The following is a 27,705-nucleotide window of genomic DNA, read 5'->3' on the forward strand; positions in this document are numbered from 1 at the left end:
TTAATCTTCTTGATATTTCTTGTGTACTGATAGTGATTTTAAGTAATAAATTTTTTTTTAACAAAATCCACAGTCAGTAGAACTTTTGTCCAAAAACAGTAAGTAGAACTTTTGTCTTTTGCAAGTTTCCATACATTTGCACTCAATTTGTATCGAAAATGCTTTCATAGCTATTATTATTTCATAATGCTGCCGGTATGTGTGAATGTGTGTGTGTGTACGGTTCAATATCGAATTTTGTTTTGTGACTTTCTTATATTCCTCAAATACATGGGTTCGTCACATCCGAATTTTTTTACTTTGTTTCTCAACTAATTTTCCCAATTTTATTCCTTTTTTTAATTAAAATTTCAAAATTTGTTTATTTTTTTTGCATTAGAATTTTAAAATGTTTATCATGTTTTTTCTTTATTTTTTTCCTTCTTATTTGTGAATTTTATTTGGCATTTTTAATTATTTTTAGTTTTTTGATAAATTATTTGTATAATATTTATAGTGATTTTAAGTAATAAAAAAAATTTCGAACAAAATCCGACAGCCGGAACTAGAACTTTTGTCTTGTGTAAGTTTCCCTACATTTGCGCTCCATTTGTATCGAAAATCCTCTCATAAGTCATAAACAGTATGTATGAACGTGTATGTACATATGTTTAGGTATCGAATTTAGTTTTGTGACCTTCTTATATTCCTCAAATACATGGACTAAGTCATGGGTTGGTCACACCCGATTTTTTTTCATTTTAGAGGCATTAGCTAGTTTTAAAAATTCAATCCAGTGCACAGATGTGTGCACCAGGCCACTTATAAATCATCAGTAAGCAAATGGCTGGAAAGCAGATTCGCCGCGTGTATCGAAGTCGAGGATTGAGGATTCGAGCGGCGAGTCTCGTTTTGCGATCAGCTGTGCGGTGTGCAGCCGCGCAGTGTGTACTTGCGCATTGGCCTACGCCCCGCACTAGCGCACTGTGCGGTGCTAGTGCTGGTGCTCGCGTGTCGTCTCATGTGTTCCACTCTGCACTTTGCACTCGACTACCAAGTGCTAGTGCTAGTGCTAGTGCTACCGCTACATTTGTGCAATTGTACTATTTGTGAGATGTGAATGATGTGAGGCGATTGTTGTGGTTGCGGGTCGCATCTCGAATCTCGCAAAGTCGCCAGTCTCGTTTCTGATCTCTGCGGATGTGGGCGAGTGTTTAGGTTGCCTGCTAGTTGCACTCGTGAATGGTGTTCAAGCATAAACATTAACGTTGACATAATCATAGGAATAAGATGGCCCGTGGCGAGTCCCATGTTTCATGGTCCATCGATCGACGAAGATCCCGCCGTGGCCGTAGGTGAGCCGCGCCCCCTCTGCCTTTTCCACAATTTGTTTGTACATACGTCTTTTGTATATTACGAGTATATATATTTAAGATTTGCCACTGTTCGATTCAATCAATTCGCGTCTGTTACGCTTGCGAGTGTATGCAGTTCGGCATCATTAATTTAAGTCTTTGCCAAAGTTAGCCCATCTTATATAATTAAATACATACATATCTAGGTGAGAATAAATTGTTATCCCAGTTCGATGTGCAATATTGCGCAATAGAAACAAGGGGGGGGAAGGTCTCTTCCCACATTTCGTCTCGTGACCCGTTTGTTGCTGTCACGATGCAATGTTTTGAAATTACATTGTTTTTCTTTTTTTTCCGCTGACCTGAGCGCGTAGTTTCGCATCACTTGCAATGTCTCGCGGGCAAATACTCAAAAAACTTCTTGACAGTATTTTATGAATATTTGTTCCCGTACATACATATATGCTACAAGTCTATCACCGTCTTGTTTGTTGTTGTCGGCAAGGTTCCGTTATAACTTATAACCAACTATTTTTTTATTTACAAACTTGTTCGTTGCTGACGAATTATCAAGATAAGCCACTTCAAATAAAATTAAAATTTCATTTGTTTTACTTTTTTTCGTTTATTATGAACTAGTGGTTTTACCCGGCTTCGCTCGGTATTTGTAATATAATATAAACCGCTCAATCATGACTAATCTAATAGTAAACATTCATTTGTTTTATTATCAAATTTATTTGAATCGAAAAAAAAATAATGAAAGCCCATCAGAAATTACACAACGGAAATTTTTTCGATAACGTCACGGATTTTACCACCCAAACCTTACATACAAAGTCTCTTTCGAAATTATATATTAGAGAAGATTACGTTAATATTCGGACAAGGCATGCGTTCATATGCACGAGTACATTATAAAATTAATAAGAGTAGAAACTCACAGGAAGGAAATGGTTCATCAGTGTGTGCTGGCGTTAATTTAAAACCAGGCTGTCCAACTCTAGGTCACTCGAGAGCCGCATTACAAAAAAAATTATCCGCGTGCCGCATCCAGAATAATAAATATGTACTAGAATATTTTTTCTTATTTAATTTTATCGAGCACTTTGTAAGAATAAAGAGTCATAAGAAATAAAAACGAAGCTTTGGTTTAAAAGTTTTTATTAAAACAGTAGACAATAGATAACAACCGCGAGAACTATGCGGTAGTTCGAATTAATTTATCGATGTAGTTACATATATCAGTTTCGATATTTGCAGTTGTGATCGTATTAAATTTGAAAGAGGTTCAACTGTAATTTTATTTAATTGCTTCATTGAAAATGTGCTTTCACACGGGGATGTGCTCTAGCATTTCCTTTACAAAACCACCCGTTGAAATATCAACGGGCACAACACTTGTTACATTATATTTATAGGCCAAGTCCAAGTCATCAAATATTTCAAATCGGCCGACACGCATCGCTACTATGACTCGCTAGGCCACTGGTTCTTAACCTTTTTGAAGTCACGGTGCACTTTTCATGAGAAAAAATGGCGGTAGGCCCTAAATTACACTATTAGAGAAAAAATAATATATACATACATATACGGGAAAACTGTAACTAAAATTACCCTTAACAAAATGGAATTTATTTGATGTAATAATCAATTAATATGATAACTGAGCGTGTCGGATATTTGCAGATTTCAGAAATATTTGAATATTTGATATATGTAGCTATCCTCAATTTTTCGTCTAAATTCAATAGCCTTTCTCGGTTTTTTAGTTTTTATATTAGTTATTGTTGAGAAACTGAGATCACACAATATGATGTTGAAAACAGCGACAAAATTTTCAGTGCGCTCATGTAGAGAATTGGATGAATCTCTTGGACAGAAATCCAAAATTCCTAGTCATTTCGGAAAATTGAATTTTTTGAGTAGGATCCGTCCTCAAGGCGACCAATTCTTCTTCTTCTGGGTACGAAAATCCACAACTCAATGTATCAATCGTAGCAAATGGATTTCTTATCCAGTCATAATCTAATATATAATTTCGAAAGATACTTTGTATGTAAGTATGTATATATGCAAGTATCTTTGGTTGGGAACTTCGTAAACAAGTCAAAATTTCTATGACGACAATTCGTTTTTTTTTTTCGATTTATTTCGATCAATTTAATAAAAAAACAAATGGATATTTACTATTAGATTCGCCATGTTTAAGCTGTTTATATTACAAATACTGAGCGAAACCGGGTAAAACAACTAGTTTTCTATATTTAAGGAATTTTAGCCATTTTAGCACACCAATCATAATTCTGAAGACGTTTTACAAAATCATCTATACCTTCATTTCGAAATGAGATTAATAATTCATTCTTAAGTTCTATGAATCAGCATAAAACTTTAAACCTACATAGATAACCACCTGACTTCGGTGAGAAAAAAAACGTTCGTATTTATCTTCCATAGAAATGCAAAGCTTTTTAAAAATGCGTGTTTTTAAAGGTCTCTATTTGATGAAATTTACCATATTTATAACTTGGTCTAGTACAGGAAATCATTTCGAAACTAGATATTCTCTATCTAAAAAAAGTGCGTAAATATAATATGAGGGTTCTTGTTTATGCAAGGGCTACAAATCCTTTAATCAAATCCTACGGATAATCATCCGTACAAATTCCTACACATAACTCCCACGATATTTTAAATTGTTCTAAATATGAAGAAATAAGTTTTTTACAGCATAGATATATTGATTCACTATTTTGTTTTTTCATTTATGAAACGAACGAATCCTATTTTAACTATTTCGAGGATTTTTCTGTTTTTACCATAAATTTATTTTTCGCGGTGCACTTGCAACAAGCTCGCGGTGCACTTGCAACAAGCTCGCGGTGCACTTGCAACAAGCTCGCGGTGCACCAGGCTAAGGGCGCGATCACACAGCGAGGGATGCGGTATGCTGTACGTGGGATATTTTTTTTAGGTAGTTTTAAACATACAAAAAAAAATGGATGCGGTGCATCCGCTCTAAAATCGCCAGACAAATTGAACGACAGATTAACGGACGGCTGCTTTAAATGCAATTCTCATCTTCTCGAATGATAGTTTGCAAATCAGATGACGCGTAACCTTTCGATGTGCACAGATGCAATTATTAAAATGGTAATTATTAAAATTGAGTTGGATCTTTCAGGCGAGTTTAATAAGGCAAGATTCGATAAGTTCCGAATCTTGCCTTATTAAACTCGCCAGAAAGATCCAACTCAATTTTAATAATTACCATTTTAATAATAGCATCTGTGCACATCGAAAGGTTACTCGTCATCTGATGTGCAATCTATCATTCGAGAAAACGAGAATTACGTTTAAAGCTGCCGGTCTCTTAATCTGGCGATTTTAGAGCGGATGCACCAAACCCAAAAAAAATATGTCATATACGCGGTATCGTGCGGTATATACATCGGACCGTCTATTAATTGGAGCGGTCTCGTTGAAATTCTATAGAATTGTTTATACTAACTTGACGGTGATATATACCAATTCGACCCTTCGGACGGAGCTTGACAGTGGTCCGATGTATATACCGCACGATACCGCGTATATGACATATTTTTTTTGTATGTTTAAAACTATCTAAAAAAAATATCCCACGTACAGCATACCGTATCCCTCGCTGTGTGATCGCGCCCTAAAGCGTTTTGTTTCACTTCCGGTTTAAACTTACTTTTCTTGCTAAAAAAAATTGTAAATTTGCAAGTTGTTATAGTGAGGTTTGAATAATAAAATAAAATAAAATTATGTTCATAGATAAATTGAAAACGACCTTCAGAGGAACAATTTTTACTTATACCATATCTCCTTTTTTAATTCAGAGAAGGCGAATTTAGTTTCGTTTCCTTGATCTGGTGCGATTTCAGCCCATTGTGCAATGTTAGAGTTGCGTCACTTTCGGAGTCGCTCATGCATGAATCGACCTTCCAGTTAAAATCCAGTTTCACACGTCTGTTGGGACGTTGAGCGCGTTTCGCTTTCTAGAATTAGCCCAAGTATATTCCAGACTCGGAATTTAATAGTAAGATTATTTATACAAAAATTAAAAAAATTAGAAAAACCATATCCTTATACATATGTATGTATGTATGTATGCGCCACATTATTTTTTACATATCAATTGTGTGAATTGATGTTCCAAGAGACTCGATAAATGATATGATATTAAATAGTATATACTAGCTGTATTACCCGGCTTCGCTCAGTGTTTATAATATAAACCGCTTAAACATGACTAAGCTAATTTAATTAAAAAAAAAAAAAAAATTAAAAAAAAATTTAAAAATTAAAAAATAAATAAAAAAAAAATAAAAAAAAAATCAAAAAAAAAAATAAAAAAAAAATTAAAAAAAAATTAAAAAAAAATTTTTTAAAAAATCAAAAAAAAAAATCAAATTTTTTTTTGCCTTCTAGGGCTTCGCCCTCGGCGCCCCCCTGAGCCTTTGCCTTCTAGGGCTTCGCCCCTCCACGCCCCATGAGCAATTGCCGTTTAGGGCTTCGCCCCCATGATCAGTTGCCTTTTAGGGCTTCGCCCCTCCGCGCCCCCATGATTCAAAGCCGTCTAGGGCTTCGCCCCCCTTAGTTAATGCCTTTTAGGGCTTCGCCCCCCGCGCCCCCAAGATTAATTGCCGTTTCGGGCTTCGCCCCCCTTAGTTAATGCCTTTTAGGGCTTCGCCCCTCCGCGCCCCCATGATTAAATGCCGTCTAAGGCTTCGCCCCAATGATCAGTTGCCTTTTAGGGCTTCGCCCCCCGCGCCCCCAAGATTAATTGCCGTTTCGGGCTTCGCCCCCCTTAGTTAATGCCTTTTAGGGCTTCGCCCCTCCGCACCCCCATGATTAAATGCCGTCTAGGGCTTCGCCCCCCCTAGTTAATGCCTTTTAGGGCTTCGCCCCCCGCGCCCCCAAGATTAATTGCCGTTTAGGGCTTCGCCCCCCTTAGTTAATGCCTTTTAGGGCTTCGCCCCTCCGCGCCCCCATGATTAAATGCCGTCTAAGGCTTCGCCCCCATGATCAGTTGCCTTTTAGGGCTTCGCCCCTCCGCGCCCCCATGATTAATTGCCGTCTAGGGCTTCGCCCCCCTTAGTTAATGCCTATTAGGGCTTGCGCCCCATGAGGCTGGGCCCCCCGGGCCCCCACGGGGCTGCGCCCCTTGTGGCGCCCCCTTTTGAGCCCCATGGGGCTGCGCCCCATGAGGCTGGGCCCCCCGGGCCCCCATTCGGGGCACCACGGGGCTGCGCCCCATGTGGCGCCCCCTTTTGAGCCCCATGGGGCTGCGCCCCATGAGGCTGGGCCCCCCCGGGGCCCCACGGGGCTGCGCCCCTTGTGGCGCCCCCTTTTGAGCCCCATGGGGCTGCGCCCCATGAGGCTGGGCCCCCCGGGCCCCCTTCGGGGCCCCACGGGGCTGCGTCCCTTGTGGCGCCCCTTGTGGCGCCCCCTTTTGAGCCCCATGAGGCTGGGCCCCCCCGGGGCCCCACGGGGCTGCGCCCCTCGTGGCGCCCCCTTTTGAGCCCCATGGGACTGCGCCCCTTGTGGCGCCCCCTTTTGAGCCCCATGGGGCTGCGCCCCATGAGGCTGGGGCCCCACGGGGCTGCGCCCCTTGTGGCGCCCCTGGCGGGGCCCCATGAAGCTACTCGCCTTGCGCCCCCGCGGGGGTGAATCCATTGAAACGAAAAAAACAAATCGGCGCCCATGGATCGAAAAAAAAAAAATCGAATCACGTGTTCGATGACGTCACCGATCTACGGACGATGACGACGACGACGACGACGACCAAGGATATTTACATACATACAAAGTCTCTTTCCAAATTATAGATTAGACTAGCTGTATTACCCGGCTTCGCTCAGTGTTTATAATATAAACCGCTTAAACATGACTAAGCTAATTTAATTAAAAAAAAAAAAAAATTTAAAAAAAATTTAAAAATTAAAAAAAAAAATAAAAAAAAAATAAAAAAAAAATCAAAAAAAAAAAATAAAAAAAAAATAAAAAAAAAATTAAAAAAAAAATTAAAAAAAAAAATTTTAAAAAATCAAAAAAAAAAATCAAAATTTTTTTTTGCCTTCTAGGGCTTCGCCCTCGGCGCCCCCCTGAGCCTTTGCCTTCTAGGGCTTCGCCCCTCCACGCCCCATGAGCAATTGCCGTTTAGGGCTTCGCCCCCCTTAGTTAATGCCTTTTAGGGCTTCGCCCCTCCGCACCCCCATGATTAAATGCCGTCTAGGGCTTCGCCCCCCTTAGTTAATGCCTTTTAGGGCTTCGCCCCCCGCGCCCCCAAGATTAATTGCCGTTTAGGGCTTCGCCCCCCTTAGTTAATGCCTTTTAGGGCTTCGCCCCTCCGCGCCCCCATGATTAAATGCCGTCTAGGGCTTCGCCCCCATGATCAGTTGCCGATAAGGGCTTCGCCCCCCGCGCCCCCAAGATTAATTGCCGTTTAGGGCTTCGCCCCCCTTAGTTAATGCCTTTTAGGGCTTCGCCCCTCCGCGCCCCCATGATTAAATGCCGTCTAGGGCTTCGCCCCCATGATCAGTTGCCGATAAGGGCTTCGCCCCCCGCGCCCCCAAGATTAATTGCCGTTTAGGGCTTCGCCCCCCTTAGTTAATGCCTTTTAGGGCTTCGCCCCTCCGCGCCCCCATGATTAAATGCCGTCTAAGGCTTCGCCCCCATGATCAGTTGCCTTTTAGGGCTTCGCCCCCCGCGCCCCCAAGATTAATTGCCGTTTAGGGCTTCGCCCCCCTTAGTTAATGCCTTTTAGGGCTTCGCCCCTCCGCGCCCCCATGATTAAATGCCGTCTAAGGCTTCGCCCCCATGATCAGTTGCCTTTTAGGGCTTCGCCCCCCGCGCCCCCAAGATTAATTGCCGTTTAGGGCTTCGCCCCCCTTAGTTAATGCCTATTAGGGCTTGCGCCCCATGAGGCTGGGCCCCCCGGGCCCCCTTCGGGGCCCCACGGGGCTGCGCCCCTTGTGGCGCCCCCTTTTGAGCCCCATGGGGCTGCGCCCCATGAGGCTGGGCCCCCCGCGCCCCCTTCGGGGCTTCACGGGGCTGCGCCCCTTGTGGCGCCCCCTTTTGAGCCCCATGGGGCTGCGCCCCATGAGGCTAGGCCCCCCGGGCCCCCACGGGGCTGCGCCCCTTGTGGCGCCCCCTTTTGAGCCCCATGGGGCTGCGCCCCATGAGGCTGGGCCCCCCGGGCCCCCTTCGGGGCCCCACGGGGCTGCGCCCCTTGTGGCGCCCCCTTTTGAGCCCCATAGGGCTGCGCCCCATGAGGCTGGGCCCCCCGGGCCCCCTTCGGGGCCCCACGGGGCTGCGCCCCTTGTGGCGCCCCCTTTTGAGCCCCATGGGGCTGCGCCCCATGAGGCTCGGCCCCCCGGGCCCCCTTCGGGGCCCCACGGGGCTGTGCCCCTGTTGGCGCCCCCTTTTGAGCCCCATGGGGCTGCGCCCCATGAGGCTGGGGCCCCACGGGGCTGTGCCCCTTGTGGCGCCCCCTTTTGAGCCCCATGGGGCTGCGCCCCATGAGGCTGGGCCTCCCGGGCCCCCTTCGGGGCCCCACGGGGCTGCGCCCCTTGTGGCGCCCCCTTTTGAGCCCCATGGGGCTGCGCCCCATGAGGCTGGGGCCCCACGGGGCTGCGCCCCCCGGGCCCCCTTCGGGGCTGCGCCCCTTGTGGCGCCCCTGGCGGGGCCCCATGAAGCTACTCGCCTTGCGCCCCCGCGGGGGTGAATCCATTGAAACGAAAAAAAAAATCGGCGCCCATGGATCGAAAAAAAAAAAAAATCGAATCACGTGTTCGATGACGTCACCGATCTACGGACGACGAAGACGACGACGAAGACGACGACGACGACCAAGGATATTTACATACATACAAAGTCTCTTTCCAAATTATAGATTAGACTAGCTGTATTACCCGGCTTCGCTCAGTGTTTATAATATAAACCGCTTAAACATGACTAAGCTAATTAAATTAAAAAAAAAAAAAAATTAAAAAAAAAATTAAAAATTAAAAAAAAAAAATAAAAAAAAAATCAAAAAAAAAAATTTAAAAAAAAAATAAAAAAAAAAAAAAAAAAAAATTAAAAAAATTTTTTTTAAAAAATCAAAAAAAAAAAATCAAAATTTTTTTTTGCCTTCTAGGGCTTCGCCCTCGGCGCCCCCCTGAGCCTTTGCCTTCTAGGGCTTCGCCCCTCCACGCCCCATGAGCAATTGCCGTTTAGGGCTTCGCCCCCATGATCAGTTGCCTTTTAGGGCTTCGCCCCTCCGCGCCCCCATGATTAAAAGCCGTCTAGGGCTTCGCCCCCCTAAGTTAATGCCTTTTAGGGCTTCGCCCCCCGCGCCCCAAAGATTAATTGCCGTTTAGGGCTTCGCCCCCCTTAGTTAATGCCTTTTAGGGCTTCGCCCCTCCGCACCCCCATGATTAAATGCCGTCTAGGGCTTCGCCCCCCTTAGTTAATGCCTTTTAGGGCTTCGCCCCCCGCGCCCCCAAGATTAATTGCCGTTTAGGGCTTCGCCCCCCTTAGTTAATGCCTTTTAGGGCTTCGCCCCTCCGCGCCCCCATGATTAAATGCCGTCTAAGGCTTCGCCCCCATGATCAGTTGCCTTTTAGGGCTTCGCCCCCCGCGCCCCCAAGATTAATTGCCGTTTAGGGCTTCGCCCCCCTTAGTTAATGCCTTTTAGGGCTTCGCCCCTCCGCGCCCCCATGATTAAATGCCGTCTAGGGCTTCGCCCCCCTTAGTTAATGCCTTTTAGGGCTTCGCCCCCCGCGCCCCCAAGATTAATTGCCGTTTAGGGCTTCGCCCCCCTTAGCTAATGCCTTTAAGGGCTTCGCCCCTCCGCGCCCCCATGATTAAATGCCGTCTAAGGCTTCGCCCCCATGATCAGTTGCCTTTTAGGGCTTCGCCCCTCCGCGCCCCCATGATTAATTGCCGTCTAGGGCTTCGCCCCCCTTAGTTAATGCCTATTAGGGCTTGCGCCCCATGAGGCTGGGCCCCCCGGGCCCCCTTCGGGGCCCCACGGGGCTGCGCCCCTTGTGGCGCCCCCTTTTGAGCCCCATGGGGCTGCGCCCCATGAGGCTGGGCCCCCCGGGCCCCCTTCGGGGCCCCACGGGGCTGCGCCCCTTGTGGCGCCCCCTTTTGAGCCTCATGGGGCTGCGCCCCATGAGGCTGGGCCCCCCGGGCCCCCTTCGGGGCCCCACGGGGCTGCGCCCCTTGTGGCGCCCCCTTTTGAGCCCCATGGGGCTGCGCCCCATGAGGCTCGGCCCCCCGGGCCCCCTTCGGGGCCCCACGGGGCTGTGCCCCTGTTGGCGCCCCCTTTTGAGCCCCATGGGGCTGCGCCCCATGAGGCTGGGGCCCCACGGGGCTGTGCCCCTTGTGGCGCCCCCTTTTGAGCCCCATGGGGCTGCGCCCCATGAGGCTGGGCCTCCCGGGCCCCCTTCGGGGCCCCACGGGGCTGCGCCCCTTGTGGCGCCCCCTTTTGAGCCCCATGGGGCTGCGCCCCATGAGGCTGGGGCCCCACGGGGCTGCGCCCCCCGGGCCCCCTTCGGGGCTGCGCCCCTTGTGGCGCCCCTGGCGGGGCCCCATGAAACTACTCGCTTTGCGCCCCCGCGGGGGTGAATCCATTGAATCGAAAAAAACAAATCGGCGCCCATGGATCGAAAAAAAAAAAAATCGAATCACGTGTTCGATGACGTCACCGATCTACGGACGACGACGAAGACGACGACGAAGACGACGAAGACGACGACCAAGGATATTTACATACATACAAAGTCTCTTTCCAAATTATAGATTAGATGATATAATATAAGTATATTTATATATGTACATATGTACCGATCTCCGTGACGAGCCAGAATGTTAAATTACAGAAAACGCAAATATCGAAAGGCAAAGATCGAAAATCGAAAGATCAAAAAAAAAGGGTGCATGGTAAACGGTACATACTCACTTAATTTGCGAGTACTTGGTCTGAGTGCACTCGTATCGTGGCAGCCCGGTATCAGATCATCTAAAAAACGATAATAATAATTCCTTAATAGTTCTCAATGTATCATTGACGCTCAACATTTTACATACATATTTATTATATTTGGTCAGTGTATATTTTTGTGCAATGGCAACTTGATTGGCTATTCATATGTTTATATGTATGTTTTATTACGGTCTCCGTGACGAGCCAGAATGTTAAATTACAGAAAACGCAAATATCGAAAGGCAAAGATCGAAAATCGAAAGATCTTAAGTCGAAAGATAAAAAAAAGGGTGCATGGTAAATGGTACATACTCACGTACATACTCACTTAATTTGCGCGAGCAGGATACAACAGGAACAAGAGGAACAGGCTTTTTCTCCCGTATTAATGTGCGCGCGCAGAATACTGGAGGAAAAGCCTGTTCCTCTTGTTCCTGTTGTACCCTGCTCGCGCAAATTAAGTGAGTATGTACCGTTTACCATGCACCCTTTTTTTGATCTTTCGACTTAAGATTTTTCGTTTTTCGATATTTGCCTTCCGATATTTGTGTTTTCTGTAATTTAACATTCTGGCTCATCACGTAGACCCCATATGTACATACAGTCCCTGACCAGAATATTACGCCACCCCTCTCGAGATGCGTTTGGGTAAATTTGTCACGGTCGTAAATAATTCATTATGGGAACTTTTGGCAAACTTTTGGGAAAAATTTTTCTAATAGACGCCCTACTAACACCCTCCATTGTCGCGATTTTGTTTTGAGAAAACTTTCCTGTATTTAATAATGATGTAATGCTTGCAATTTTTTCTTTAGAAAGATCTGATTTTCTATCCATCTAAAAAAATCCAATAAAAGTTTTACAAGCAATTTAAATCATAAAACAAAGTAAAATTTCGAGATATTAAATACCAACTTACCTTAGAAATATGATAAAGTTGCAGTAAAAGAGAAAAAAACACAGTGCTTGTCACAAAATAATGAATGATTTTAACGGAAACGCACGTCAATATTGAACAAAATTCAGACGCAAACCGATTTCAAACATCTTTCTTTTGTTTTTGAAGACCTTTTGAGGGATAATCCACCGATTTTTTTTTGCTAGTGAATAGAGTTGCATTTAAGGATAAGATCACAAAAAAAATGAGGCCAAAAGTTCTCATAATGAGTTATTTACGACCGTGACAAATTTACCCAAACGCATCTCGAGAGGTGTGGCGTAATATTCTGGTCAGGGACTGTACATATATAAATCGACCGTGTATTTTACTCTACATAATACTACAGAATTAAAACTTCATTATGCAAAATCTAGGTAAATAAAAATAGGCCAGGTTTATGAGGTAGTTTTCAATGAATATAAATAATTATATATTGAATATTTTGATATTTTATTATGTAGTATTTATTTCAACTATCAATTTCTTCACAAAACCACGTATTGGCAGAATGACATTGATATACATATCAACAGGCAAAGCACGAATAAACTCAATAAAATACAAATCTTATTTTGTTTTTCATTTGCTAAAATTTTAAAAATTGTCAATGCGACACAATTGTCAATACAATAACCGAGTCGTATAATCGACAAATATGTATTTTGTCAGTGTCATGAGTAAAACGACAAGTTTGTACTTTTTATGCAAATTTCACGTTTTCTATCAATTTCATAAATGACATTTTATAGAAATATACCGATTATTTTATATTTAGCCAATCCTGGTGCTCCTAAATTCGAGCAAGAAATTGACTCTTTCGTGATTTGAATTCTGTGTACGCCAACATTTTGCACTAGTTCGCACGATTGTGTGTAACTACATATTTTTTGTTTGCTTGTCTATTAAATACCCTGATTTTAAATACGATAAATTTAATATTTAAAACACTATACGCATATACGGACCCAAGTACCAATACAATTTTATATAATATATCCTTATGAATATTTATTCTGATTTTATAGAGTTTTGGAATATCTACAAATATCTAATAACCAGAGATCGGCGATCAAGTTGCTTTTACCCACAAAAAATGGTTCACTATTGTCCTACAGAGCAAGAGAGCAAAAAAAAAGGTTGACAATAGCGAACCATTTTTTGTGGGTAAAAGCAACTTGGCCGCCGATTTCTGCTAATAACACTGAGCAATAAAAAAAAATCACATTTTTAACTTAGCGGGGTGGAGACCAATCAATCATTACTAAATTTGACCCATTGAATCCGAATATGACAATGAATTTAAAAAGAAAAACATATTTTATACTTGAATTTTTTTACATTTACAACTTTCAAAACGTACGTGGCCTACCACACACAAATTTCTTTTAACCTTGATTATTTAAATGAAAATCTATCAGTTTGTTGTACACGAATATATAGGTATACTATTGTTGTTGCTGCCTTGTTCATGACTTTCACTGGAGAACTGAATGTCTTACAATTACCCGACTGTAGAAGAACCAGATCTCGCTTTCTGTTGGTTAATTATTTTCCAATGTCTGTCCATTTTAATATCACCGTATTGATATATCGATCTCATTCACTAAAATCAACGAAAACATACCAGGAAGAGTATTATCTTAATTATGCTATTCTAATTTTTCACAACTGTACAATTCCCATAAAAAACAATTTTGAAACGTCATATACCCAGGATTTCAATGTCAATTTATGATTGAGATTGTGAATTACGTGATCAGAGCCCTGACTTATTTTGAACTTACAGTAGAGCTTGCCTAAAAATGTAATCACAATGTGGGGACATTTTAATAGCTTTTTATGTATCAGTGGCCTTACCGATGCATTTTGTCTTTTATTCGATAGGAAAGTAAGTGCTTGACTTCGTCTGTAGCCTACTCTAATATGTACCTCCTTTTGTGTAGGGTCCATTTCGTGACAAAAAGATGTGCGTGTTTGGGGGGGGGGGGGGAGTTGCTTGTGTGACAGCAGGATGCATATTTTGTCACGACTCGGCCAACTTTAAAACAGGGGGGGGGGGACATTAGATTTTACTTACAAATAATGAACTAAGCCCTCAAAAATTAATGTTTTAATGAAAATAAAATCATTATTATTGGATATGCTCTGCACGAAAATGGTAAAGGGAACTAGATCATTCCCACGTTTAGATAACGGGAATCTCAGTTCGAATTCACTCATTCAATGTTGCACTAGCACGTCTGCACGAGAAATGTGTACGCTTCAAATATATGTATATTATATTATATCCAGCGCAGCGGCTGCAACAATGATTGTTCGATGAATCAAACGTCTCCCACGGCTGATAAATTTCATTTTTTTACCCCCACACTATTTTTTAATATGTATGTGAATGTGATCTCACTTTAATGACTTTCACACGAAAGAGATATCTGATTGACCAAATTGGCAATGAAGTATAATATAATTAATAGAGATGACTTTTGGATAAATATAAAAAAGTCGTCGATCAACATAACAATCAGTTCAATGCTTGGTACAGTTTTTGTTTACCTATTTTCGAGTACCTTATATGTTTATTTAATGAGGAGCAGTTGAAGTGAAACGACTGAATTTAATATGGCGGGCGGGAAAGAAGTAAAGTAGCTCCACCAACATGACCGAATTGGTCCCAACTTGCAGGATAGTGAACCAAACTCGACCATGTCGTAGGCCCCTATAATCTACATATTTCGAGGTACATGTGTACATCAAAAAACGTAAAATTTTGCATTACCATGTCAGTTCACCAAAGTTTGCAAAAATCGTATTAGTATTTAAATACCGTTTTAATATTTAATTTTTACTACGTCTATTTAAGAAGTATCAATATATGAAGTTTTCCACAAATGTGTAGGTAATTTTCCCTAAGCACTCGAGCATAAGTACATACATACATATGAATGTGTATATCGAGAACACTCTCATTGCTGGTCTATGCGCGCGTTGTAAGCGAATTTTATTTTTACATACCTCTTATTGATACTACGTAATTAGTTCATTATGTTTATGGAATACTATTACATGGATAAAATCCTCATATGAAGCATTTCTTTAAGTATATAATAAGCTGATAAGAGGCTTATAAAAAATTACGAAACGTAGTCGCACGCATCTCGAACCCCAGTAATGTACGGGCGAAAACACACTGAGTGGTACGTGGTACGTGTATTTTTAGATACTTATAAACATGCGAAAAAAATGCAGCAACACTAGCCCATATACATACATATACATACATGATACACAGTCCCAAAAGTCAGATTCGGTTTGTGAAACGGCCAAAGCGGTGAGCCAAAGGACGTGACGTCCCCTACCACTCAGTGTGTTTTCGCCCTAAGGCTTGTGAAATACATACATATGTATCTATTATCTATGACTTTATTATGTGTCCAACCTCTATAATTTAGTATGTGCTATTTACATTTTTTTAAATTATTTTACACCCTTGACTGCTACCGTTATTTTTATTTGCATAATTTACAGCTGTTTGCACGTATATTTGATTCTATGATTGCCGTTATGAGCACTTCTGACCATTACATATGATTGCTGACCATGAAAATTTTTATTATAATTCCCGTTCATCATCATTCAATTGAATCAACTTGTCATACCTCGCAGTCCTCCTGACAGATTAATAAAGATCAATATTAAAAATTAAATTATTCGGAAATACTATTATGGATATGTACATACGTATATTGGCAAACTATTAGTTCTTCTGCATTAAATAACTAAAATGATTATCATATATTTGGAAATTTCTGTGTTTAAACTTTTTTAAAAATTGAATGAACTTCATTAAAATATTTATATACTTGCTAACATTAAATATTATTAAGTATGCTTAAAAATTCATAATATGTATCTGACATCATAATTTCCACTTTTGTTTTTAATTTTTAAGGTTTTATAAGTTGTAAAAATAAATTATTTCATTACTGTATCTATGTACGTAGTAACAATATATGAAGTTTTGTGATCACGCGAAAATTCGAACTCGAGATTTTGACTGATTCGAACTCAAAATCGATTACTGATCACGTTTTCATGATCTAGATAAAATGTGTGTGTGTCTGTGTATTTTGGGGATTTTTTGAACACCGTTAGTCCTATCGAACTGAAACTTAGTATCGGTGACTGAAATTTTTATCGACACGACGTAAATTATTTTCAATTTGATAAAATTTAAATTTGATAAATTTTGTAAATTATTTTCAATTGACCGGAAATGGTACCTCTCCTTATAGGTGTTCTTTTTTTTAAGTTTTTGAATTCAATTATCTCCAAAACCGCTCATTGAATCGGACAAAATTTTTTTTGCATGTAATATAAATTATAAACTTTATAACCTTATATTTTTTGAATATTTTTATCTGTACTGGAAGTATTACTTTTACTCTAGGGAATCGAGGTTTTTATATTTTTCTCAGAAACCTTTTGGTTTATTGAACATTTCATATCTCGAAGTTTAAGCTTAATACCAAGTTATATATAAAATTTGGTAAGCATCCATCAACCGGAAGTGGCAGTTTACTCTTGTTCGATTTTTCTGCATGGCGGCAATCATTTAATAAAGGAGGCCTGAGTGCCAAACTTTATCGAAGGTTTTGCAAATATCTAGGAAGATTGCTCCAGTGGACATGTTTCGGTCGAAGCCGTCTATTACGGTTTCGACGACTCTGTGTATCTGATGAGTTGCAGACCGGAAATGGTACTTCCCCTTATATGTGTCCCCTTTTTTTAAGTTTTTGAATTCAACTATCTCCCAAACCGCTAACGGAATCGGACTGAATTTTTTTTACATGTAATATAAATTATAAACTTTATAACGTAATATTTTTACCCGAACAGTTTACTCTTGTTCGATTTTTCTTCCACTATTTTTTTCGACCCCTTAAACATGTGTGCTCGTCACGAAAAATTTCAAGTATAATTCTTGTATCAATGTGATGAAAATAAAAACAATCATTAAATTTTATAAATCGGAAATAGAATTTTTTCCTCTTAGAAAGGTCAAAAATGTTGTGGCCACAATTCTGTCCACACCCCTGAACCTATCAAGTTGAAAATTTGTATTTGTATTCTTTATGTACTAACTTACAGCTGATAAGGTTTTGGTCGAAATTTGTAAACTGGAAGTAGTATTTTTTTTTAAAACAATATTTCATTATTTTATTTTGACCTTTTAAATTATTTTAATCTTCTTGATATTTCTTGTGTACTGATAGTGATTTTAAGTAATAAATTTTTTTTTAACAAAATCCACAGTCAGTAGAACTTTTGTCCAAAAACAGTAAGTAGAACTTTTGTCTTTTGCAAGTTTCCATACATTTACACTCAATTTGTATCGAAAATGCTGTCATAACTAGTAGTATTTCATAATGCTGCCGGTATGTGTGAATGTGTCTGTACGGTTCAATATTGAATTTTGTTTTGTGACTTTCTTATATTCCTCAAATACATAGATAAAGTCATGGGTTGGTCACATCCGAATTGTTTTTACTAAAATTTCTAATATTATTACTCTTTTTAATAAAAATCTCATCTTATAATCGGGCCAATACGGTATTTGATTTTATCTCACAAACATATTGTTCTTTGTGTCAAATTGGTCACTAATTTGTTATTGTTATTTCTTATGTATTTATTATAATAATAAATCAAATAAATGTATATTTGTTAAAATCTGAGCGATGTTTCTTGTAGGTAGATACATACATAAATATGTATATAATGAACTGCGCTCAATGAGAATTCCTTTGTACTCAATTTTCAAATGTCTAAAGTAAATTACTCCCACATCTACGTAAACATAAATGTTGTTGACGAAATTGGTTATCGATGAATTTTGTATGTTACAACAAACATCCTTGGTTTTTCCTCGTGAATCATATATACATATATATAATATACATATACATAAATACATATTACTTGTTTCAGATTAACAATGTCAAATTGACGACATCTAGATGGTTCTCCAAAAGTTGAATACACGGAAGTAAGCGAATATGAGTGAAGATTTAAAACATCGATCAGTTAATTTTTGTTTATTTTTGTATTCTTTCGTGTCGAATTCAAATTTTACAAAAATAATCACCAGTGTTGACAACAAGAATAAAAATGGCGACCACTCTATCATCATTTGTTCACCAATCATTCCATCCGAACTTTGAGAATACTGACTTTAGTTACTCATATTCAGATTTACCAGTGGTTCTATCAAATAAAGTTTATAAGTGCCCCGTGTTTAATAATTCTCAACCTGAAACTTTTTTGAAGAAAGACAATCCTCCTTATTCGAATAATTACTCAAGTTTTCCTGGGAAAACAAATTCAAAAAGATATGACTACAGCACTACTCTACTAAAAGGATTAAATATTAAATGTGAAAATAAAGGTGGTGTAGAATTAAATGTGATTGACAAAAAAAGCATTGTAAAAGAAGCCAAAAAATTCGTATTTGAAACAACATGCACCAATGTTTCTCCCAAATGCGTTAATAAAAGCTCACACACTTTTGAGAGAACTGTGAAATGTACCCTTGGACCTTCGAAATCATTTGGTCGAGTCGAAGGTATAAAGAAAAAGTTTGAAATCCAAAATCTATCAAAATCTGTGGACATTAAAGATTTTCCCAAATCGAAAATTTCTTCTACTAAAATAGTCAATAATTTAGAGTTTCAAACTGTTAACACTAGTTCGTGTAGAAAATCTGTTGATTGTAAAAATACCGATATAGTTAAGAAAATAACGTGTAATAATAATTCATACCCACTTTCACCTATTAAATTTGCAACTAGTGTTAATATACATAAAAGTGATCTTGAAAAGTGTTCAAATATTTCCTCAATTGATGTTAATGTTCATAAATCACCGCAAAAATCAATAAATGATCATAGTGATCATGAAAACTGTACATATATATCTCAGAATGCCAAAAATAATATTAAAAATAGAAAATTTTTGATTGGAAAGAAATCAAATGAAATAACTACCAATATACTGTACAATTTTCCCGAACGAATCGAAAGACCAAATATTATTAAATCGAATTCACTGGAAGAAAAAGGAAGTGCAAAGAACTCGTCAGATAAAGAGTCTGAACGTGAATCTACTCTGGCTTCATCGGTTCTGAGATTGCGCAATTCAATATTCTCGAGTTTAAAACTACCTAGAAAGGTTTCAAAACAATTAATTCCCTACTAAATACGCCCATTTATTTATTTGTGTAATTCTAAAAACTGTACTAAGTTAAAATTATAAATATTCAAACGTTTATAGTTGATATTCATATGAAACAGATTAGATATTTATTTTATTTAATAATTTTTCTTGTAAACTCAAATATTAAAAAAATATAGATCTATTGGGCTTATTTAGGACAGTAAACACTTTAAGTAAATAATTTTGATCACAAAATACCTACATATATACATATTTTAAATTGTCTCCTAATTATTCATAGGTGTCGTCGAAAATGTCTTCCCAACAAACGATCACTGGACGTGATAGTTTAACTAATAGAAATTATGTGATGGGAGCTGGTTCTTTATCTTCATCATCAACTAATGCAAGCAAGAGAAAATCAGCTGTTGAGCTGCTAGCTGAGTCTAAAGCATTTTATGTCAAATCTGAAACTGTTCTTGACCGAAAACAAGAACTTCCTTTAAGGGTAAACATTTTATTTACTACATATTTGCATATACAGTACACTCTCGATTATCCGGGCTAATGCTGGGGATATCTAAGCGATATCTGCATCATCCATGACTTTAAAATATGGATCACTTAAATCATGATTGAGCCACTCTTCGATGTTTTCCTTATCCACGTTTTCAAAACATTTAAAATTTTCCAATAATCCACATATTTCAGATATAACATTTGCTTCATTCTCTTCAGAATCCACTAAATCTGTTTCCATGTCAGGAAGAATCTTTCTCCATGATCGTACAAGTGTTACTGGCTTTACTTTTGACCAAGATTGTGTTATTCCGGGTATAGCATCCAATATCGTCATTTTTTTCCAGAAATTTATCAGGTTGTCATATTCCTCAACAAGAGTTTTCAGAAGACTTTGACGATAAAGACGTTTCATTGATGATATAACACTTTACAAACAAGCATCTCAATCTTCATACGCGGTTGAGATTCGCGAAGAGCTACGTCTGGACAGTATTACTACACGGATGTGAGACGTGGACTCTGAAAACCAAGATGATCAGCCGCATTGAAGCTTTTGAGATGTGGGTCTATAGGCGTATGCTGAAGATTCCGTGGACCAAAAAGATATCAAACGAAGCTGTCCTCGGCATGATGGGGAGAGGCAGGGAACTTGTTTCTGTCATCAAGCGGAGAAAGATGGAGTACCTCGGACACATGATACGGGGTCCAAAATACGAATTTCTCCGTTTGATAACCTTGGGGAAAATAGAAGGAAAAAAATGGATTGGCAGGAAAAAGTTATCTTGGCTTCGAAACATGCGCATGTGGACCGATATGAGCGCCGAAGAGCTGTTCCGAGCCGCTGAAGACCGATGCGGATATATTCAAATAATCGACGAGGTGGTCGCCAACGTCCGGATGCGGACAAGGCATTAACAAGAAGAAGATAACACTTTGGTCCATGGGCTGAAATAAAGATGTTACATTAGGGGGCAAAAATTTTTTAACCATAAGTCCATCGTTTGTTTCCAATATGCTTTCGTTCGGATTAGAAGGAGTATTATCTAATAACAATACTGCTTTCTGTGGCAATCCCTTATTTTTTTAAAATATTGCAACCCATTTCTTTTTGAACCTATCTTCAAAAATTTTCCTGTCCATTTATTCCCTTTTCTGACTATAATAATCGACGGGAAGATTTTTCATTTCAGCTCCCTTAAAATATCGAGGTTTCTTTGCTTTCCCAATCATCAAAATTTTAATATCATGAGGTCCTGATGTGTTTCCGCAACACATGACAGTTATCCTTTCTTTGGACGATGTACATATGTCCAGGAGCAGACTTTTCTCTCATTGAAGCCAGCGTTTTTTTTGGCAAGCACTTCCAGTACAGGCCTGTTTCATCTGCATATTCTCGAAATTCGATGCCGAATTCATCAGCAATTGAAAATAATTGAAAATGATTAAACATACGTATGTTACGAAAAAATTTGCTCTTTATACATGCACTTGTTACTTCTTCGCTGATCAAAAGCGACTGAAATAATTAACGCAATAGTAAAATACATTTAAAAAGGGAACGAAAGACATTTCTGTGTGAAATCATTCGTTTCAAACAACACGCGTGTTTACGTTCGCAATCAATCGGTGCGTCTCATAATCATATAAGAAAAAAATTAAATTAATTTTTATTTTTAAGCATGGATAATCCGCACCCAGATAATCGAGAGTATACTGTAATATTAAAATATCCGAAAAAAACAGCAAACAGGTAATTGAGGATGGTTAATTTACAACATATGTAAATATTACTAAGAAACTAAATATGTAAAAGCTTTTAAAAAAGGTATTTTTTGTATTACGTCCGTTGTATGATTGATGCACTAGATTTGAGGTAAGCCACGAAAGATGGTCTTATAGATAAATATCTTACCGCCAATCAATGTCACATGGCCTTGCATCCTGCCCGTACACACGCAAATATGGTCATGTAGTCACTCGATACCGTAAATTGAAGTAATTTAACCCTCAAATGAAATTTTCCAGTCGAAATTTTAGGTCAAAAAAAAGGGCAGGGGGATTGAGAAATTCCTGTAAAAGTTTAGTCTAGTTTTATATATATAAATTTATACATATGTATAACTATTATGTTTATTTCAGGTTAATTCAACTCTTGCAACTGGCACAAATTCTGGCACCCATTGTACGTATGGGATACTTTGACACATACATATGTAATTTAATGCTAAGATAAATTGTACCAATATTAATTTGAATTTATAGATGCTACTTTATCTGGAAGGCATAGAAAAAGTGGTATAGGTGGAGAACCTTTGCAAAATCAGTTAAGACGACTTCTTGGTCCTGCAAGTCTTCCATCACCAATAATGCCTCAGGAAACTAGAAGTGATAAATATTCAATATCTTTACAACGAATTATAAAAAAAAACTTATGCTTTATCATGTTTTATGTATTTGGTTTAATTTCAGGTCAAACTTTAAAATATGAAAAGAAGTCTAGTGATACTTACGATTGGGATGGCAATTCGCATTTATCACTTATTACCCGATCTCATTATAACTCTGGAACATTTTCTGCCAACTCTTCATCTGGTACATCCGGCTCTAAAGGACAGGTCAAATCCGATCCTGAACATTCGCGAGCCTCCACATCAGGATGCTACTCGTCACGGTCTTTAAATCGGCCATCGAGCTCTGGAGACAATCGTATATTTTTTCCTGACTCCTTTGTTGTGCCCAAAACTTCAAGATCGGATCCTGCTAATGTGTTCTCCAATAGTTTCTCAATTGACAGTCCATTTTCGAGTCCTGAAAAAATTGACGCAAAGAAGATATTATCTGTAGTAGATTCTTACGATAATTACGGAATAATCGATTCAAAGATTGAATACTATGATGATGTTGAAAATTACAGTACAATCAGTCCACCTGCTGAATATGCTGTTACAGAAAGATCTAACTATCGTTATGTTAGATCGAACTCCCATTCTCATACGATGAAAACTAATCAAGAGAATTCATATGTGATAAATTTCAACAGCCACAAATCCCTTCCCGACCTTCATAAACAAGCTGAACATTTTGCCGAAAATGAAATGTAAGTCAATAGTTAATGGATTAATAGTTAGTTTTAACTTCATGCCAAATGTAATGCGTTGAACGGTTTTTAAGTCTTGATGGAATATAAAAATATTTTACATTATACATAAAATCTGGAAAAGTAGGGCATTTCCAGGCTTTGCTTAGCGGAAGGGGTGCCTAAAGAACTCCCATGAGTCGGTTTTCTATGAAGCATATCGTATAGCTGTATTATATTGCATAACACGATGAACACTCATACAATGTCGTGTGGACGTTTTTGTATAAATGTGCGAAACCCTCTTAAGATTTTAAGTTGTGGGACCTTGAGATACTATGCCAAATTTGGTGGTCCTAAGTCGCAGACCGTTAATTGCTGACAAACATATGTCAGCAATTACAAACATTACAAACATTAATTTTTAATATTTGCTGTTTGTACTGTATACACTTGGGTGTTTAGATACTGCTTATTACTGGGAATAAGTACAATGAGAACGAACATAAATTTTCTTTGACTTTACTATTGTTTCATCAATTTCAATGGGGGTTTCTTTTTTTTCGATTTCAGATATTTTATTTGTATTGACTACTTAAAATCATTGTATTGTTCATACAGGTGAACAAGAGAAATCAATGACACCTACCGTCAATTATCAATTCCTTTACCAATTTATTTTCAAAAACTATCTATTGATACATCAACGCGCCAAACACTAGTATAATATAAAATCTCTACAATCATATTTTTAGACGTTTGACTGGTGTTGGAGGGAGTGGCCACTATTTACCTAGCTGTGAAACAGGACAAAGTCATGGAATTCATATTCAAACGCAGGCGGTGCGTTCCAGTGAAGCTCTTAGTTGCTATTCAAAGGGAACAAGGTTGCAAATATTTTACCATATATAACTAGTGTTCATTGATATATCAAAAAATTTTGATTCTGGAAACTTATTTAAATTATTTTATTTCGATATTTCAGTGGGCGAACATATAGATCACCTGCTATGTCCAGTAAAGGTAGTGATGGTTATTCGAGACGATCAGCATCATGCCACAATAGTGATGGAAGCGGTCTCATGGGTCGTGGTTCAGCTGATGAAGTGTATTACTATAACAGGTTTGTTATTTTTTATAACATCTATCATTTGAAGAAAGTCGTCATTAGCAAAAACAAGTGTGAATTGCAGATCTGGATCGAGTTATGCACGGGATTCGGGTGGATCTAGTGGTCATTGCAGTGGTCCACTTGGTCCACCAAGTTTAAGAGGCCTTCAACCAGTTTCAGCGGGTTCTTTACAACAACGACGCGACAGCGGTTCATCAACACAACATTCTAGTACCAGATCACATCGGTGATTAATCTTCAATAAGCGTGTTAGCAATCGGCTTGCCCACCTTCGTTTTCTGATATATATTTTTTTTCAATCTTTTCAGATATTCGTCATATTATACGGACATGTATCAGCAGTCCGATGCAAATGACGCATCTCATCTGGAGTACCATGTCAGTGCACCTCTTCAATTCCAAGATGGGGTGCAATTTAATCACAATTCGAGTGGAAATCAGCTGGCATTGAACGCAACAGTTTCTATCTCTACGAATTTTGCACCTCGAAACGACAGCTTCAGAACATCTGGTGCAGCTCACATTGAAACGTGTCCGACATCTGATAGACCAGCCCTTGTTGGTATACATTTTCAAGCTAGCATACCTCCAGTACAATTTCAAGATGTACAAATACCAATGTATGGTGTCAATGGTTCTTATTCAGCTGAAGGATTTTATGGGTTAGTTATTTTTTCAATTTCTCCATCACAATAAATACAATACGTGGATGAAAACATTTGATTTATGTAAATATGTTTGTTTAATATATGTATACCAAGTATCGATCGGTAGATAAAATATTGTTCTTGAGAACTTTTGACCACAAGATTTGGATGATTTGTACCCAATTGATCCCCAATCACGTTTTTATGGTTTTAAAAAGGTGTGCGTATGTATTTGTGTGTGTGTACGCGTTTGTACTGTAAATTCTATCACACTTCGCATTGATTATTGAAATGCTCACTGTTGTAGTTATTTAGTTGTAGTAATTTAGAATATTGTAATACTAGATGTCTTCTTTTTCATTTTTCGTTGGATTTTTCTGTCTTAAACTGCTAAATGGATTGAGCTGAAGCTACTTTTACTCTTGAGTTTTCTCTGAAACTGTTCAGTTTATCTAACTGAAATTTCATATTTATAAGTTTTAGATTAAGATTAACTTATGTAATACATTTAATGAAGATTAGTTGACTGGAAGGGGCAGCATATTCTTGTTCACGTTTTCTTCTACTATTTTTTTTCTGGCGTTTTAAATGTTTGTGACCATCAAAATTTCCACGTTATCCAGATAATTCAGGCTGTACATTCTGTAGTATCTTGTATTCCACACTACTGTGATATTATAAGAATCGTGAAAAATCGTGGTACCCAGATAGGCGAAATTTTCCTTATTTTTGATACATGTGTATGTATTTATGTGGTGATATAAAACGAACAATAATAGGAGTATTGTTTTTTCACGAAAAGTATACCCATGTTTGTATGTATATTTTGTTTTTTTTTTTGTGTATATAGTTTTACATAATTTTTTTGTTTTAATATTTGCATTCCAAGTTCTATCAATGGTTACAGTCGTCGTGAGTCTGGAACACGTGAAAGTCGCCATTTACTTACTCGGCGACCAGCATCATCAGGTTGTAACCAGCAGGTTATTACCAATAATTATTTTTTACTTTATTTATATACAAATAAACTATCAATACATGAGTTTTTATCTATAATGTTACAATATCATTTCAGGTTGGTGTAACTTATGATGAGCATGAGGGAGCACGTAGCTTGCCACATGATCCTGAAAATAGTCCACCAGGCTTATCAGGCTTAGGCAACTTTAAACGCCAGCGTTGCTTGCGTTTTAAACAAAGACCTATTCCACGTCGACCTATTTTACGTTCCAAATCCGATATTTCCGACAGGTAAAAATTATTTTCGGTTGTTAAATATGTACATACATCTTTTTTATATTAGATACATGAATATGTTACAGTCAATCTGTGTTTGTAAGTGGAGCTATGTTTTCACTGGTGAAAATATTTCACCAACTCGCCAGTGAAGATGTATAAATGATGTATTTACTATTTTATTGGTCAGTAGATTTCCACAGCTAAGTTTTTAGTTTAAAATCATTCATCCATGATTGAACCTCTGTCATAATCCATATTCCATTTTATTTTATTCTTTGTTTAAAGGTATTGGAGAGATGACAAAGGAGCACTTATGGAGAAATCCAGTAATACGCCTCCTAGTTCAGATAATAACTCACCGAATCGAGTGGCCCGCATTAAATTAGACAAATTCTTCGATCAACTTGGCATGGACGATGAAACATACAAAGAAGTTATTCTGAAAGACCTCAAGAAACCGAGAAAGAAAGATCGTAGTAAAATAAAATTGTCACCCAGTCACAAGGAGTCCCAACAAGATGCAGATGTAAATTCTAAGTGTTCAGAGGACGAAGGCAATGACGAATTGTCCAGCAGCTTTGCGTCATCTGATATTAGCTTTCCAGATTCGAATCTAATCCCAAATAACGCTGACTATACAGTGCAGGGTGCCACTAATGACAAACCCTACAGATCATGTGAGCCACTTAGTATTGTTGAGAGGAATGCTCGCATAATCAAGTGGCTCTGCAACTGTCGGAAATTACAGGCTGTTTAGTATAATATATTTTTAAAAATACAAACAAGATTTTTAGGAAAACGTAACACCGTAATTGAGGTATATCTAGTATAGGTATGTAATTTTCTTTGAAAATTCTAAATTGCTTGTAAACAAAAGTTATTAGTATAAAATTTCAGTGCTGAAAATCAAAATATTTTAGTTGTGTCCAGTATTACATTATATGTAAATATTTTTTAGCAGCCCTATATCGGTAACCAAAAGATTTTTATATTTTTTTCTTTCTTGGGTCTATTTCGAGAATGTGCTTAGATCCTGTCGAAAAATGTAAATACTTAATTGGCAACAAAATTTTTGGTCAGTTATTAATTGAAGTTGGTCAGTAACTTAAATTAAATAGTGTGTAACTATACATTCTACTCATTTCTACTCATTTTTTATTTGAATGATCACTGTTGTTTCTATATAATAAAAAAATTACTTGTAGTTTTCAAAAAATCAGTTTATTGTGTGTAACAACCAGTGGCGGCTCGTGAGAATTCATAGAGGGAGGGCTGCAGGGTTTAATCGGGATGTAATAGCTCGTTGACCATATCGGTGATCAAATGCAGACAAAAATATCATGCATACTGGGAGGCTGCAAATGGCATGCATTTGTACCATTCTGGGAGGGCTGTAGCCCCGCAGCCCATATAGACGAGCCGCCACTGGTTATAACACAATAGAACTTTATATGTCAAACTATAATTCAACTGTCAAAATAAACTGACCATTTAATGGATGCACTGACCGTTAATTATAAAATAATGATCAATTGATAAACATATAATATATGTATATGTGCATATACATACATAAGTACATATGTATGTATTAGGCTGA

At 38.6% G+C, this 27,705-nt stretch overlaps 1 protein-coding gene across 1 annotated transcript; it reads left to right on the forward strand.

Annotated features, from left to right (window-relative positions):
* The first annotated feature begins 755 nt into the window (after nt 1-755).
* On the forward strand, nt 756-26,862 carry LOC143909157 (uncharacterized). The gene is made up of 14 exons (XM_077427058.1): nt 756-1,334; nt 18,266-19,504; nt 19,791-19,997; nt 22,151-22,193; nt 22,274-22,420; nt 22,481-23,108; nt 23,843-23,974; nt 24,073-24,210; nt 24,281-24,445; nt 24,528-24,881; nt 25,756-25,849; nt 25,942-26,117; nt 26,391-26,594; nt 26,679-26,862. Exons 2-14 carry the CDS (start codon nt 18,446-18,448, stop codon nt 26,860-26,862), a joined length of 3,531 nt encoding a protein of 1,176 aa, XP_077283184.1. The 5' UTR covers nt 756-1,334; nt 18,266-18,445.
* Nucleotides 26,863-27,705: the final 843 nt, after the last annotated feature.

This window comes from Arctopsyche grandis, chromosome 3 (assembly GCF_051622035.1).
Source record: "Arctopsyche grandis isolate Sample6627 chromosome 3, ASM5162203v2, whole genome shotgun sequence".
NCBI classification, from domain to species: domain Eukaryota; kingdom Metazoa; phylum Arthropoda; class Insecta; order Trichoptera; family Hydropsychidae; genus Arctopsyche; species Arctopsyche grandis.

Excerpts from the sequence above, each read along its gene's own strand:
- LOC143909157 (XM_077427058.1), top strand. The coding sequence starts at position 18,446 with ATGGCGACCACTCTATCATCATTTGTTCACCAATCATTCCATCCGAAC. Across the intron at positions 24,446-24,527 it reads TCTAGTACCAGATCACATCG|ATATTCGTCATATTATACGG; the intron begins GTGATTAATCTT and ends CAATCTTTTCAG. Across the intron at positions 24,882-25,755 it reads TCAGCTGAAGGATTTTATGG|TTCTATCAATGGTTACAGTC; the intron begins GTTAGTTATTTT and ends TTGCATTCCAAG.